The 11,218-nt window shown below is 30.4% G+C and overlaps 3 protein-coding genes across 5 annotated transcripts; 2 read left to right on the forward strand and 1 right to left on the reverse strand.

The window, feature by feature from the left end:
- Nucleotides 1-230: 230 nt before the first annotated feature.
- 140up (RPII140-upstream gene protein) lies at nucleotides 231-2,074 on the forward strand. 2 transcript variants are annotated; one of them, XM_087414064.1, is made up of 5 exons: nucleotides 231-706; nucleotides 851-1,083; nucleotides 1,188-1,439; nucleotides 1,500-1,748; nucleotides 1,918-2,074. In XM_087414064.1, the coding sequence occupies exons 2-5, from the start codon at nucleotides 932-934 to the stop codon at nucleotides 2,042-2,044; spliced, it is 780 nt and encodes a 259-aa protein (XP_087270190.1). In that variant the 5' UTR covers nucleotides 231-706; nucleotides 851-931; the 3' UTR covers nucleotides 2,045-2,074. The 2 variants fall into 2 exon arrangements, with proteins under 2 accessions (XP_087270190.1, XP_011055756.1); XM_011057454.2 differs by having other exon boundaries at nucleotides 231-483.
- On the reverse strand, nucleotides 1,746-7,470 carry twf (twinfilin actin binding protein). Of its 2 annotated transcripts, none has more exons than XM_011057455.2 (5): nucleotides 7,219-7,466; nucleotides 7,014-7,091; nucleotides 6,123-6,782; nucleotides 5,939-6,057; nucleotides 1,746-2,671 (listed from the first exon to the last, which is right to left on the reverse strand). In XM_011057455.2, exons 1-5 carry the CDS (start codon nucleotides 7,241-7,243, stop codon nucleotides 2,501-2,503), a joined length of 1,053 nt encoding a protein of 350 aa, XP_011055757.1. In that variant the 5' UTR covers nucleotides 7,244-7,466; the 3' UTR covers nucleotides 1,746-2,500. The 2 variants fall into 2 exon arrangements, with proteins under 2 accessions (XP_011055757.1, XP_011055758.1); XM_011057456.2 differs by lacking the exon at nucleotides 1,746-2,671 and adding an exon at nucleotides 3,060-5,448 and having other exon boundaries at nucleotides 7,219-7,470.
- Nucleotides 7,471-8,765: 1,295 nt separating this feature from the next.
- On the forward strand, nucleotides 8,766-10,829 carry Arl8 (ADP-ribosylation factor-like protein 8). The gene is made up of 3 exons (XM_011057458.2): nucleotides 8,766-9,061; nucleotides 9,630-9,946; nucleotides 10,019-10,829. The coding sequence occupies exons 1-3, from the start codon at nucleotides 8,939-8,941 to the stop codon at nucleotides 10,137-10,139; spliced, it is 561 nt and encodes a 186-aa protein (XP_011055760.1). The 5' UTR covers nucleotides 8,766-8,938; the 3' UTR covers nucleotides 10,140-10,829.
- The last annotated feature ends 389 nt before the right edge of the window (nucleotides 10,830-11,218 follow it).

Consider the following 11,218-nt stretch of genomic DNA (forward strand, 5'->3'; position numbering starts at 1 on the left):
TTGGTGTATTCCTTCAGATTAACCAATCAGTATTTTAGATCTAGAAAAATACATCAATAGCAGCGAGTGCTCACTCAAGTGTTGAAACCGACGAACACAGCTACAATATTATTTTCTTACAGCTGAAGAAGACTTGGTGAAATTGAAATTTCATATTATAGATAAAAAGAAATAAACGTATTTATTATTTATCATTAAACTGACATTTCTTTCGCTCGTTTTTAGTCTTTTGAAAATTTGTAGTATTTTACAATATTATTAATTAATTTTTTCCTAACGGGATCTTTATAAATTGGCTGTATTCCAAATTTACTGCTAGCGTTAAAAATACTTTATGTGTACTATAGATGTGTACTATAGATGTGTACTATAGATTTTCAGTACTGGCAGTCAATTTTGGGACGTAGCCCGCTATAGTGATGCTATCATTGCCATCGAACATTGATTATCGAATACGCATCAATGCGCATGCACCAAAAAGCGGTTCGTCTTAATAACACTGCGTGTTTATACTAGTGCAAAACTAATTAAAATACAAAATTTTTGAGATTATTTGTGATATTTATCTAATTTTCTATGAAATATTTATTAATACTTATGTACATTTATTTTTTAATACTTATGTACATATATTTTTTAATCATTTTGTGACAGTGGTAACGGTTTCATTATATATAACTATATATTGACTTCAGTTAAACAGAAGGTTATATGCGGAAATAATAATTCTTAAATTTTATCCTATTATATTTAATTTTTGTTCCATCGTGTTTATCGTTATTATACCGCTATATTTGAAATGTTTATATATAAATGCTCAAGCTTTCAATTTTGTCCGAAATGATTTCAGATTTATCAATATTCACATATATATAGATATATACATATATAACTAGTAATAAATTATTATAATAAATTATCAAAACTTAAGATGACACGCCTATTAATCAGAAGCCCAATGTTAATGTCCGTATTTCCATTTTTCAAAAATAATGATCAGTATGATAAGCCTGTGAATACAATAATAAAACCACTAGATGATGAATTAGGTTGGGACAGAGTAAAAAAAATATTTTCTTTTGAGTATGTATCATGTACATATACATATCTAAATATAAAATCTTTACTTCAATTACATAAATAAAATTTTTATTACAATGGTTCGTAATTATAATCTCATTTTTTAGAGAAACTGGATATTCAAAAGAATTGCAATCTATCATAAATATAACAGTATCAGGTTTTGCAGTTGGCTTAGTTATGGGTGGTACGAGTTCAGCTAAGACTACAATAAATAATTTCATCATGAATAACGAAGCAACACGATTCTTAAGCCATTTTGATGCAAAACAAAGTCTTCAACGATTGGTTGTTACAAATTTTTTAAAGAAGGGTGGACGATATGGAATGAAACTTGGAACATTTTGTTTTATCTTTAGGTATGTATACTTTTTATGGCCTAAAATTATGGAAAGTTAAAATGATATTTTCTTTTATAGTTCCATAACAACATGTACATCATCATATCGTGGAAAGCTAGCACTAGAGAATTATATATTGGGTGGTTCTATAGCAGGATTATTATTTAAAATGAACCTGGGTTTTCGAGGAGCGCTTGTTGGCACTGGACTTGGTGGTATATTAGGTGGAGTATGTGGCGGTGCATCACTTCTTATTCTTAAGTTATCAGGAATAACTATAGATGAAGTATTAGAAGCACAAAAAAATTGGATAAATGCGAGAAATACGTAAGTAAAATATTATCCATTTTATAATTTAAATATTGAATTTGATATTTTTTACAAGAGAGATCTACATTCAATATAAGTATACTGTGTTATATCGTTGAATGTATAAGTTATAAAGTTATATTGATTTTTTAAATACATTAATATTGTATATTTTTAACAATTGTAGGACGAGTGAAATGATAAAACAACATATGAGGAGTGAATTACCAGAGATACAAAAATTATACGAAGAAAATAAGAAACTGCGGGATATAAACGAAAATGATAATAACCAAAACAAAATAAACCCATAATTATATAAATAAATCTTATATATAGAAAAATCTCTGTGAGATCGAAATTTTTATTATCCATTTGTCATTGCCTTAAAGTTTTGTGAGATGCGAAACAATTTCAAAAAATTTTCTAACAAATAAATATATATATATATATATATATATAAATTTCACACATAATTTATCACATAAGTGCGAAGTTTGATAAATCTCTTATATACACATATATGTGTGTATGTATAATATATACACATATATATAATTGGCTTAGAGATGAAACAATAAAATAAATAATTATATATTTTAAGTATACATTTACAGAATAGGCCAAAATAAATTTATCTTTAATATCTCTTCTTTTAAGTAAATGAGAAAAATGAATCATGCATATTTTATAACAATGCGTGCATACAAATATATTAGAAATCATTATCCTGCTTTTATTTTAACATTAATAACTTCATAAATAGTCTTTTAATTTTCTTGTCCAGAGGATGCTAACTCTTGAACCTTGGTTATACGCTTAGCACCTCTGTTCGGTGGACCCTTGGGTTTAGCGAATTTTGGCTGATGTAAACTGATTTTTGGATGTAATTCCTCTTGAAAAAACTCTTCGGTAAGTTCCTGTCCAGCAGCTATTTCAAGCTGTGCAATTAAATTGTAAAGAAAAATTATAATATATGTGTAATGTACATCTAATAGAATAAAAATTTAGGAAATGAATAATATATACATATCAACAGAAATAGGAATGTAGTTATAAGAGATTTACTACTGTAAAAATAGAGAAAATCAGGAAAAAGATAAGTTATATAAACATATGACTGTAGATCATATAGCAGGCCTATTCTGCAAGTTGTAACAAAACATGCCTTTGAATCTTAAAAATAACTACATACCTATTTTAAGAAGTGTCGCCAAGTCATCCTTAGCAATATACATACCTAAGTGGTCCTTACTATAATAATTATATATGTACCTAGTATAAATGTATATGTAATACTGAATATAATATAAAAAGAGAAACACCAAATTGTAAGTTTAAGTTGCATAATGCTTTATTATTTCCAGTAATATTCAATATTGGCAAGATATATATATATACAATTTCCTTGATTTTAATAAGTTATATAGATATAACTGAAAAGTTCAGAGCTAAGATAAAATCGGAGAGTTACAGAATAGGCCTGATATGACACTTAACTAAAGTATATTATTAGGCAATATTGTGGGTCATGATTTAAAAAAATACGTATGTTTAATTAGTCTTCAGTATAGTACAAGAATTAATTTAAATATATTTATGCAAATATGAGCCAAAAATTGTACTCTTTCCTCTTCTGCTTTAGACATTCTCTCTCTCTCTCTCTCTCTCTCCCTCCCCCCCTTTCTCTCTCTCTTTCTTAACTAAACTAGAAAGTTAAATAATTCATTAAAAATAAGGGATATAACAATTAGGATTATAAAAAAATCTATAAAATCATATAAAAACCGTATTATAAAACCGTAATATAAAAAACCGTGCACGAAAGGAAAAAATCCAAAAATTTGGCTCAAATAATTTTCACAGCACAAGTAGACCCAGCTGTTTTATTAATCGTTTTTCCGCACGCGTATTTTATGACTAAAACATTCAAAAAGTTTATAAAAAGCTACAAGTTAAGAAAATACAGATCACAAAAAATAGAATGCCTCTCATATATTTTGTTGCGGACTATCAAATTGTAGTCCTATCTGCTGTAAATTGCATGTTCACTTAAATATTTGAAAACATTTTTTCTCTGGAGATATTTTATTATTTAAACAATAAATTATTATAATAAATATATTAAATAATATATATGCTCTCGAATAACATAGCTTTTTAAAATTTTAGTAATAATATAAGAATAACAAATAATTATCATTAATCTTGTTTAATAGTTGGAAATATATAATATTTAACAGCTGATAGGACTCACCAAGATCAGTCTTACATCATACACATTTGTAAGATCTAATATTTTTAGCATTTACAATAGTGTAGAACATGATATAAAATTTTATATGTAAAATAACTAGTGTTATCACTATCTTGTAGCTGAAATAATAGTGTGCGAAAAAAATATATCCACATTAATGTGGCGTTTGCATATTTATCACTTGTCTAATAACTACGTTATTATCATATTGAAAATATATAGAGAAGTTAGGTGAATGGCTTTAGCTCTTTCTCTTTCCTTCTATCTATTTAGAGCACAAATGGAATTTTTCCTAACTCTCTACTCACATCACATATGGTGTATATAGTTACCACAGATCAATATTAAAAATATTATGTTTATCGAATCTCATATGAACATTTGAATGAGTTTAAAAGCTAAGCCTTCAAATTTCACTCTAAAAATACTTACGACACATATCACTTTTATAAAACTAGGAACTAATTCAGTAGTACTAGGTGCAATATATATATTTTTTTAAACATATTTTTTAAAGAAAATATATATTTTAGGTATAGAAATGCTGCATATAAAATACATATGTATATATAAAATTATTAGAATGAAGAGGAACTCTGAATAGAATATGTTAAGTTCTGTATAAAACTAAATTACATACACATTTCACACAATTGCTATCACATAATATAATACTCATACTAAATATAAAAATTAAAAAGTGAGGCTTAGCTTTCAATGTCAAACAAAATAATTTAATTCAATCTAATTCTCGACTATTTTTCACATAAATGAATAATTTCATATGTAGGATGAATTAATGAATATACTATATGTGAAACAACATGAACTATATGGGGTTATCTGCATCATAGGCATGTCACACTTATTATCAATAGATATAATGACGTTTTGCAAAGAACCTTCCACGTGATAATTTTGCTTTTAAAATTTAGAAAAATACACCATCTGGTCTACTCTGTTTTGCTACTTAGATTTACGTATCACTTTGATAAATTAATTCTAAATGCTGATAAATAACACAGATTAATTTCCTTTGCATGATGCATTACATTTTCTGCTACTTGTAAATTAACTGTCATAACATATATTTATATATATATATAATTAGATAATTGTAATTTGCTCTAACATGAAACATTGGAAACCCATTATTTTAACGACATATCCTATGTCAATATCATATTATCACAATTCTGGAATTCATGAAGGAAGATATTTGATGCACAAAACATCATAAACACTTCAATTAGCAAAAGCAATAATAATGGCAGAGATAAATGCTTTAGGCCAGTTTTAGCTTAAGACACAAGACCGTTTCTGTTTTGATTTTTTCTCTGGTATGGATTGAGTAGGAGCACAAGGTGTCGATGGAGTTGCAGGAGTTATTGCAGCTGAGTCTTTTATGCTTGGAGGATCTTCCAACTTATCTGCCAATTCCTCTCCACTATTAACTTCCAACTAGGATTGCAGTTATATAATATAGAGATGGCAGTTATATATAAGTACAAACGTATATCAAGAATATTTTTTAGTAGATCATAAATAAATAATAATTGCTTTTCTAAGTATAATAGTATTACACTTAGAAATGCAACGCACATAATCTTATATATGATACAATGTTGCAATTACAATTATTATTATAAAATAGGATGGTACAAAAGAGAAAAAGATTTCCATTGAGGCATACTAAATTTTAAAAAGAAATTACAGATGAATACTAGAGATTTGTATTTAAAATAAATAGTTATAGTCACAAAACACATATACGTATGATATTAATTAAATGTTGCATTATTCTTATTATTATATTTAAAGAGTATGCCTATTTGATTGAAATATATAATATTTCTAAACTAAAACAAGACTGATAAAGAAAAATATTTACATAAAGTGGATCAGAGCCAAAGTAATTACAGTGAATTATTAAAATATTAAAAGTACTAACCTTTTTTATTATAGTTACTCCTAGAGACTGGATTAGGTCCAACAGAGGTGCTTTGCATGAAGAATATAACATCCTTTCTTTAATACTGCAATTATATCCTGGCATACTATATATGAAAACTGAAAAAAGAAAAAAATTATTCTTTTACACTGTGCAGGTACATGAAATATTATTTATCACTTACCTATGCTTTCTGTATAATCTCCTTCATGAGTATGCTTGAAATTATAAAGATGATATCTAGCAGCATCAGACGGAACTTTAGTAGGTAATTTATCCAATGAAACATCGCAAGCTGTGACTAAATGTATCTTTTCTTCTTCTAATTCAATTTTTAATTGAATGTATTCGTGAATTCCTTTACCCAGCTCCACAATGGCTTGCTTGGCTTCATCTGTTACTGGAAAGGCCACGCCACTCAAGGTCTGATGTCTTGTTTCGACACTATAGTCGGTAGTCGCGGTAGTCTTCTTCAATTCAGCTAATTCTTCCTCTGCCGTTGTCAGTGGTACAGGTGCTGTATCGTTTCTCTTATGTTTGTGATAACCATCTAATGTAATATCTTCCGGGACAGTGCCATGTAATTCCTCCTTTATTGAGGCTGTACCGAATTCCTGCTTGAGCGTAGCCTTAGTAGAAGCATAAAGCATTTTCTGTCGTACTGGTGCAGTATCGGGAGACCAAGATATAAATAACCAATCATAGCCAGAATCTGGCGATTTTGTGTCCAATCTATAAAGAATATAAGCTGGTTGATTTTCCACAATCAGTGGCTTGATCATCTTATCGTAATCATCGTGCCATTTGTTAATTGGCTTCAGACTAGATGCTGGAGTTAATTCCTCTGAAAAATGAAAAGAATAATTACTAAAGATGCCATGCGTCTCTATTTTGTTCTTCAGAGAATTGATTACGTATCTTGAAATGAGATGAAATTAACAAAGTCAATATTCGCTCACTTTGTAACTTTCACTACGCATCAAGATATATAATTAATCCCAGGATCTTATAGCAAAATAAACATATGTTCTTAAGATTTCGACAATGCAAATTTTTGCTACAATCCAGAACTTACCATTCTCTATAGAAATTTTTAGTACTCGTATCTTTCCGTCACGGCATTTCGCGAACAACTTCTTCAATGCGTCATTGGCTAAAATAAATCAACCATTATTAATAAAAGATTGACAATTGAGATCGAAAAATTCTGTTATCAATTCACTGCAATTAATCTTCACTGTGGCGAATGCAGTATGCTACGAGCAAAGAAACATAATCACCCTTAATTCCAGTCTGATGGGACATTATTTCACGAGGAACTCTTGTTGCTGCCTGTCGGAGTTGGTCGGAATTCACGAAGTACGTCAACAGTCGCTCACGGTCGCCTACGCGCGTCCGAGAGTTATTTTTTTCTATGTACCAAAGTTCGCGAAAAAGGACCACTCGATTGTCAAGTATAATAAAGACCTGTCTCTACGGTGCTAGAACTCGGTCCGAGTTCTTCGCTTCTCGGCAGTTCTCGGATTCAGAAATGTGTAGCCAATCGACGTGCAGTTTTTACGGAAAAACGGCAAGTTGATTGGATATACATTTCACGAACCGAATTTTAGCACCGTGGATTGCGTGAATACAAGGCTTGATCGGGAGAACCCACGAAACACTCGACGATAAGCGAATTTTATTTATAAGCCAATTAGAAATATTAGAATCGTATAGTCGCAAAAAAAAGGTTAAATTGAGGAAAACGTTCGATTGTGGTAATACCGGCTTAAGTTTCGTGTGTATGTATGAATTTGCAGATTTTATAAATCAAGTATGAATCTGCCTTAAAAAACTGAGTTGTTTTTTAATAAAATCCGATAAGAGAAACGTGATCAATCTCAATCGAGAAATTCTTTCGACGTGTCCAATTGCGCTTGATAATGATTACTAAGATTTATTTATATTTAAATCTCTCTCATTTGCATATAAATGCTTTATTTTAAAAAAATTCCATGCAATTGGATGCAATTGGATTGAAAAATTGCATTTACAAATTTCAAAAAATTGCTATTCAAAATTTTGAATTGAACAGTATTCACAGTGCATAAAAAAAGCTAATATTATTTTTAGATTGAAAAGCATAGAGATATGCTCCATGCAATTCCTATAAATGAATAAAAATGCATTCAGGATTGAAAAGCACTCATTTTAACATTCGTGAATCAATATTTCTGAAAATCTGAATTCATTTAAATTTATCTCAATCCATTCTCGTTTACTGAGTGATACGTTACACGTACCGCATTATATTAGGTGTTGGAATTAATTCGTAGCGTTTTACAAGTGATGGGAAGTACTTTCATTAATGTATTTTTTAATGCTCATGTGAAATAAATAACATTCTTTCATTAAAAAACGCTACGAATTAATTCCAACACCTAATATATTAATACTTATCAACTATTTTTAGAATATAAATTGAAGACTTAAGACTTATCTATTGTGTATTAATAAAAAAATTGATTGTCTTTTTTAAAACCCAACATTGCCGGTAGAGAGTTGAAACTTTTTTTCGACGCATCTTGGAACGCATCGAGGAACACATCTCATTCATGGATCTGCGCAGACTGTTAGTGGGCAGTTACGACAGCCAAATGATAAAGAATATGATAAGAATGAGGAATATAGAGAAGCATCAAGAGAAATTTGATGCAATGTACCACGCATGGCACACAAATGGCACAGAAATGATTTCGGAATACAAGCGTCGCTCAAGATGACACTCTCGAAATGCCATTGTAGGCCATTGTCGCTTAAATCGTCTACGAACAGCTGTCTGCTAATGCTCGCGCTATTGCGCACGCGTGAAATTCGTCTGTCCATCTGGAAGCGGGAGTGACGTATCCTGATTCTCTCGACGGCGGATACAAGGTAGCGAGCAACGAGCAGTCGTGTATTTTGAAGGAGTTTCCACGTTAACCTCTCGACGGAACTGGATTTCACCGCACGGGATTCAGTATGCTGGCCCTTATCAATCGGATCTTGGACTGGTTCAAGTCCCTCTTCTGGAAGGAAGAGATGGAACTCACTCTCGTTGGCCTGCAGTACAGTGGAAAGACTACCTTCGTGAATGTCATAGCGGTACGTGAGTCATGAATCTCCTCTGTTTAGCAGAACGTGCATGAATCGACCTCACAAACGTACAAGTCAATATTAACGAGACGCGAGGTTTGCGGAAGTACTCTGTGTGTGTCGCAATGCTTGGTTAGATTCAATAACCCCTTCGAAATAACTCCATCTCTGTATTAACGTATACCGTCACCGTATACGCCCTTACGTCAAATGATTTAGTATTGTCGCAATTAAATGTGATAGTCATTGAACTGCGTTGCTGCTTCCGCTTATTTATTCGTCTTTTTCTTCCCCGCTTTTTTTCCCCTCTCTTTTTTTTTATGGAAATCCGATTGTTCTTGCGAATGTATAATAAAATTTATTGTTTCTGCACTTATAAACGAATTGAAAATTAAATTTGTTTATGCTAAATTTGAATACGCTCATTTATAGTACATAATTTTTGTTATAATTGAACTATATTAAACTAAAGTTATAAAATTATATCTTTGTATTATCAGAATAATTAATGATAATCGTGTGTCATTGTTCTTAAATATGGACTAACAAAGATAATCTTTCTCTTTTCTGTATTCAGTCGGGTCAGTTTAGCGAAGATATGATACCAACTGTAGGCTTTAACATGCGCAAAATAACCAAAGGTAATGTCACTATAAAAGTATGGGACATTGGCGGTCAACCAAGGTTTAGATCTATGTGGGAGAGATATTGTAGAGGAGTAAATGCCATAGTTTACATGGTTGATGCAGCTGATTCAGAGAAGATTGAGGCAAGCCGTAATGAATTACACAATTTATTGGATAAACCACAATTGTCTGGGATACCAGTGTTGGTTCTGGGTAATAAAAGGGATCTACCTCATGCATTGGATGAGAATGGGCTCATAGAAAGAATGTAAGTTTCACACTCAGCTGTATGTAACATTTTGCAAATGTATGGATGTATATATATATTTTTTTGTTCTAGGAATCTATCTGCGATTCAGGACCGTGAGATCTGTTGCTACAGTATTTCGTGTAAAGAAAAAGACAATATCGATATCACGTTACAATGGCTCATAGCGCATTCAAAAAGTGGAGTTCGTTAATACTCTTAAAATCTCCCATTTGTTAGTATCGGCGAGACTTTGATACTGATAACAGTATTGGGATCAATTGTGAAACGATCGCATTGAACAAACTCTGTTCAAAACTGAAGTCATTATTGTAGAAAATTACTCGAGCTTTAGCTATCTAAGTTGATTGGTGCGAATATGCCGTGGTAAAATTTAAAAATCATGCTTGTATGCCAAGAATCTGCTCGTGTGAATTATATCATAAGGCACTCATTTCCCGCGAGCACCTTAGTAATAAGGAACAATTTTTTATATTTTCGTTTTAGATAAGTCCAAGAATATATTCCAATACTTAATATAACAATTAAATGTAATTAGTATTTCTGTATTTTCTATAATTACCGCTATTGTGTAAAGCTGAAATAATACCGACATAATCGCAGTTAATTATTGTGATATTATAGTCTAGATGTCGATAATCTGATTTTGTCTTGTACCCTTGAGAGATACCAAACGTTTCATGTATAAATTAGAGAAAATTGTAGCTATTACGAAATACACACGCGCAAAGATATCACTATTAATATACTATTATATATATACTATATATGTATGTATATATACATATATATATATATATATGTGTGTGTATATATATATACATATATATATATACACCTCGAAAAACTTTAATAACAAATAAAAACGACGTATTGCAAACATCATCTTTTTCTTCTTACTTCAAGAATGTGATAATCCTGAGTCAGATGCTATTCTCGTGTGTTTATGTATAAAGAATTGTGACGGAGCATATATTTATCAAATATTTCGCAAAAACAATAGAAAAAAAACAGTTAATGTCAGTAACGGTGTCAATCACTAATAAAATTTCGACAAATAGTTCGAAAAGTATTATGAGAAGTATAAATTCTACTATATAAATGGATCAATTTTCTAAAAAAATTGGATTGCAGTAGAATAGATAATTTTATTTACTCTGTAGCGATACGAGAAAGTGTATAAACGCTCACAGATTTTTTTCGCGTTATTTATCCTATAAATTGATTTCTTTTCATTCATTTCTATCTACATATAAAGTTTTGTATACGCTT

This window comes from Acromyrmex echinatior, chromosome 1 (genome assembly GCF_024713525.1).
Source record: "Acromyrmex echinatior isolate Ae372 chromosome 1, ASM2471352v2, whole genome shotgun sequence".
NCBI lineage: Eukaryota > Metazoa > Arthropoda > Insecta > Hymenoptera > Formicidae > Acromyrmex > Acromyrmex echinatior.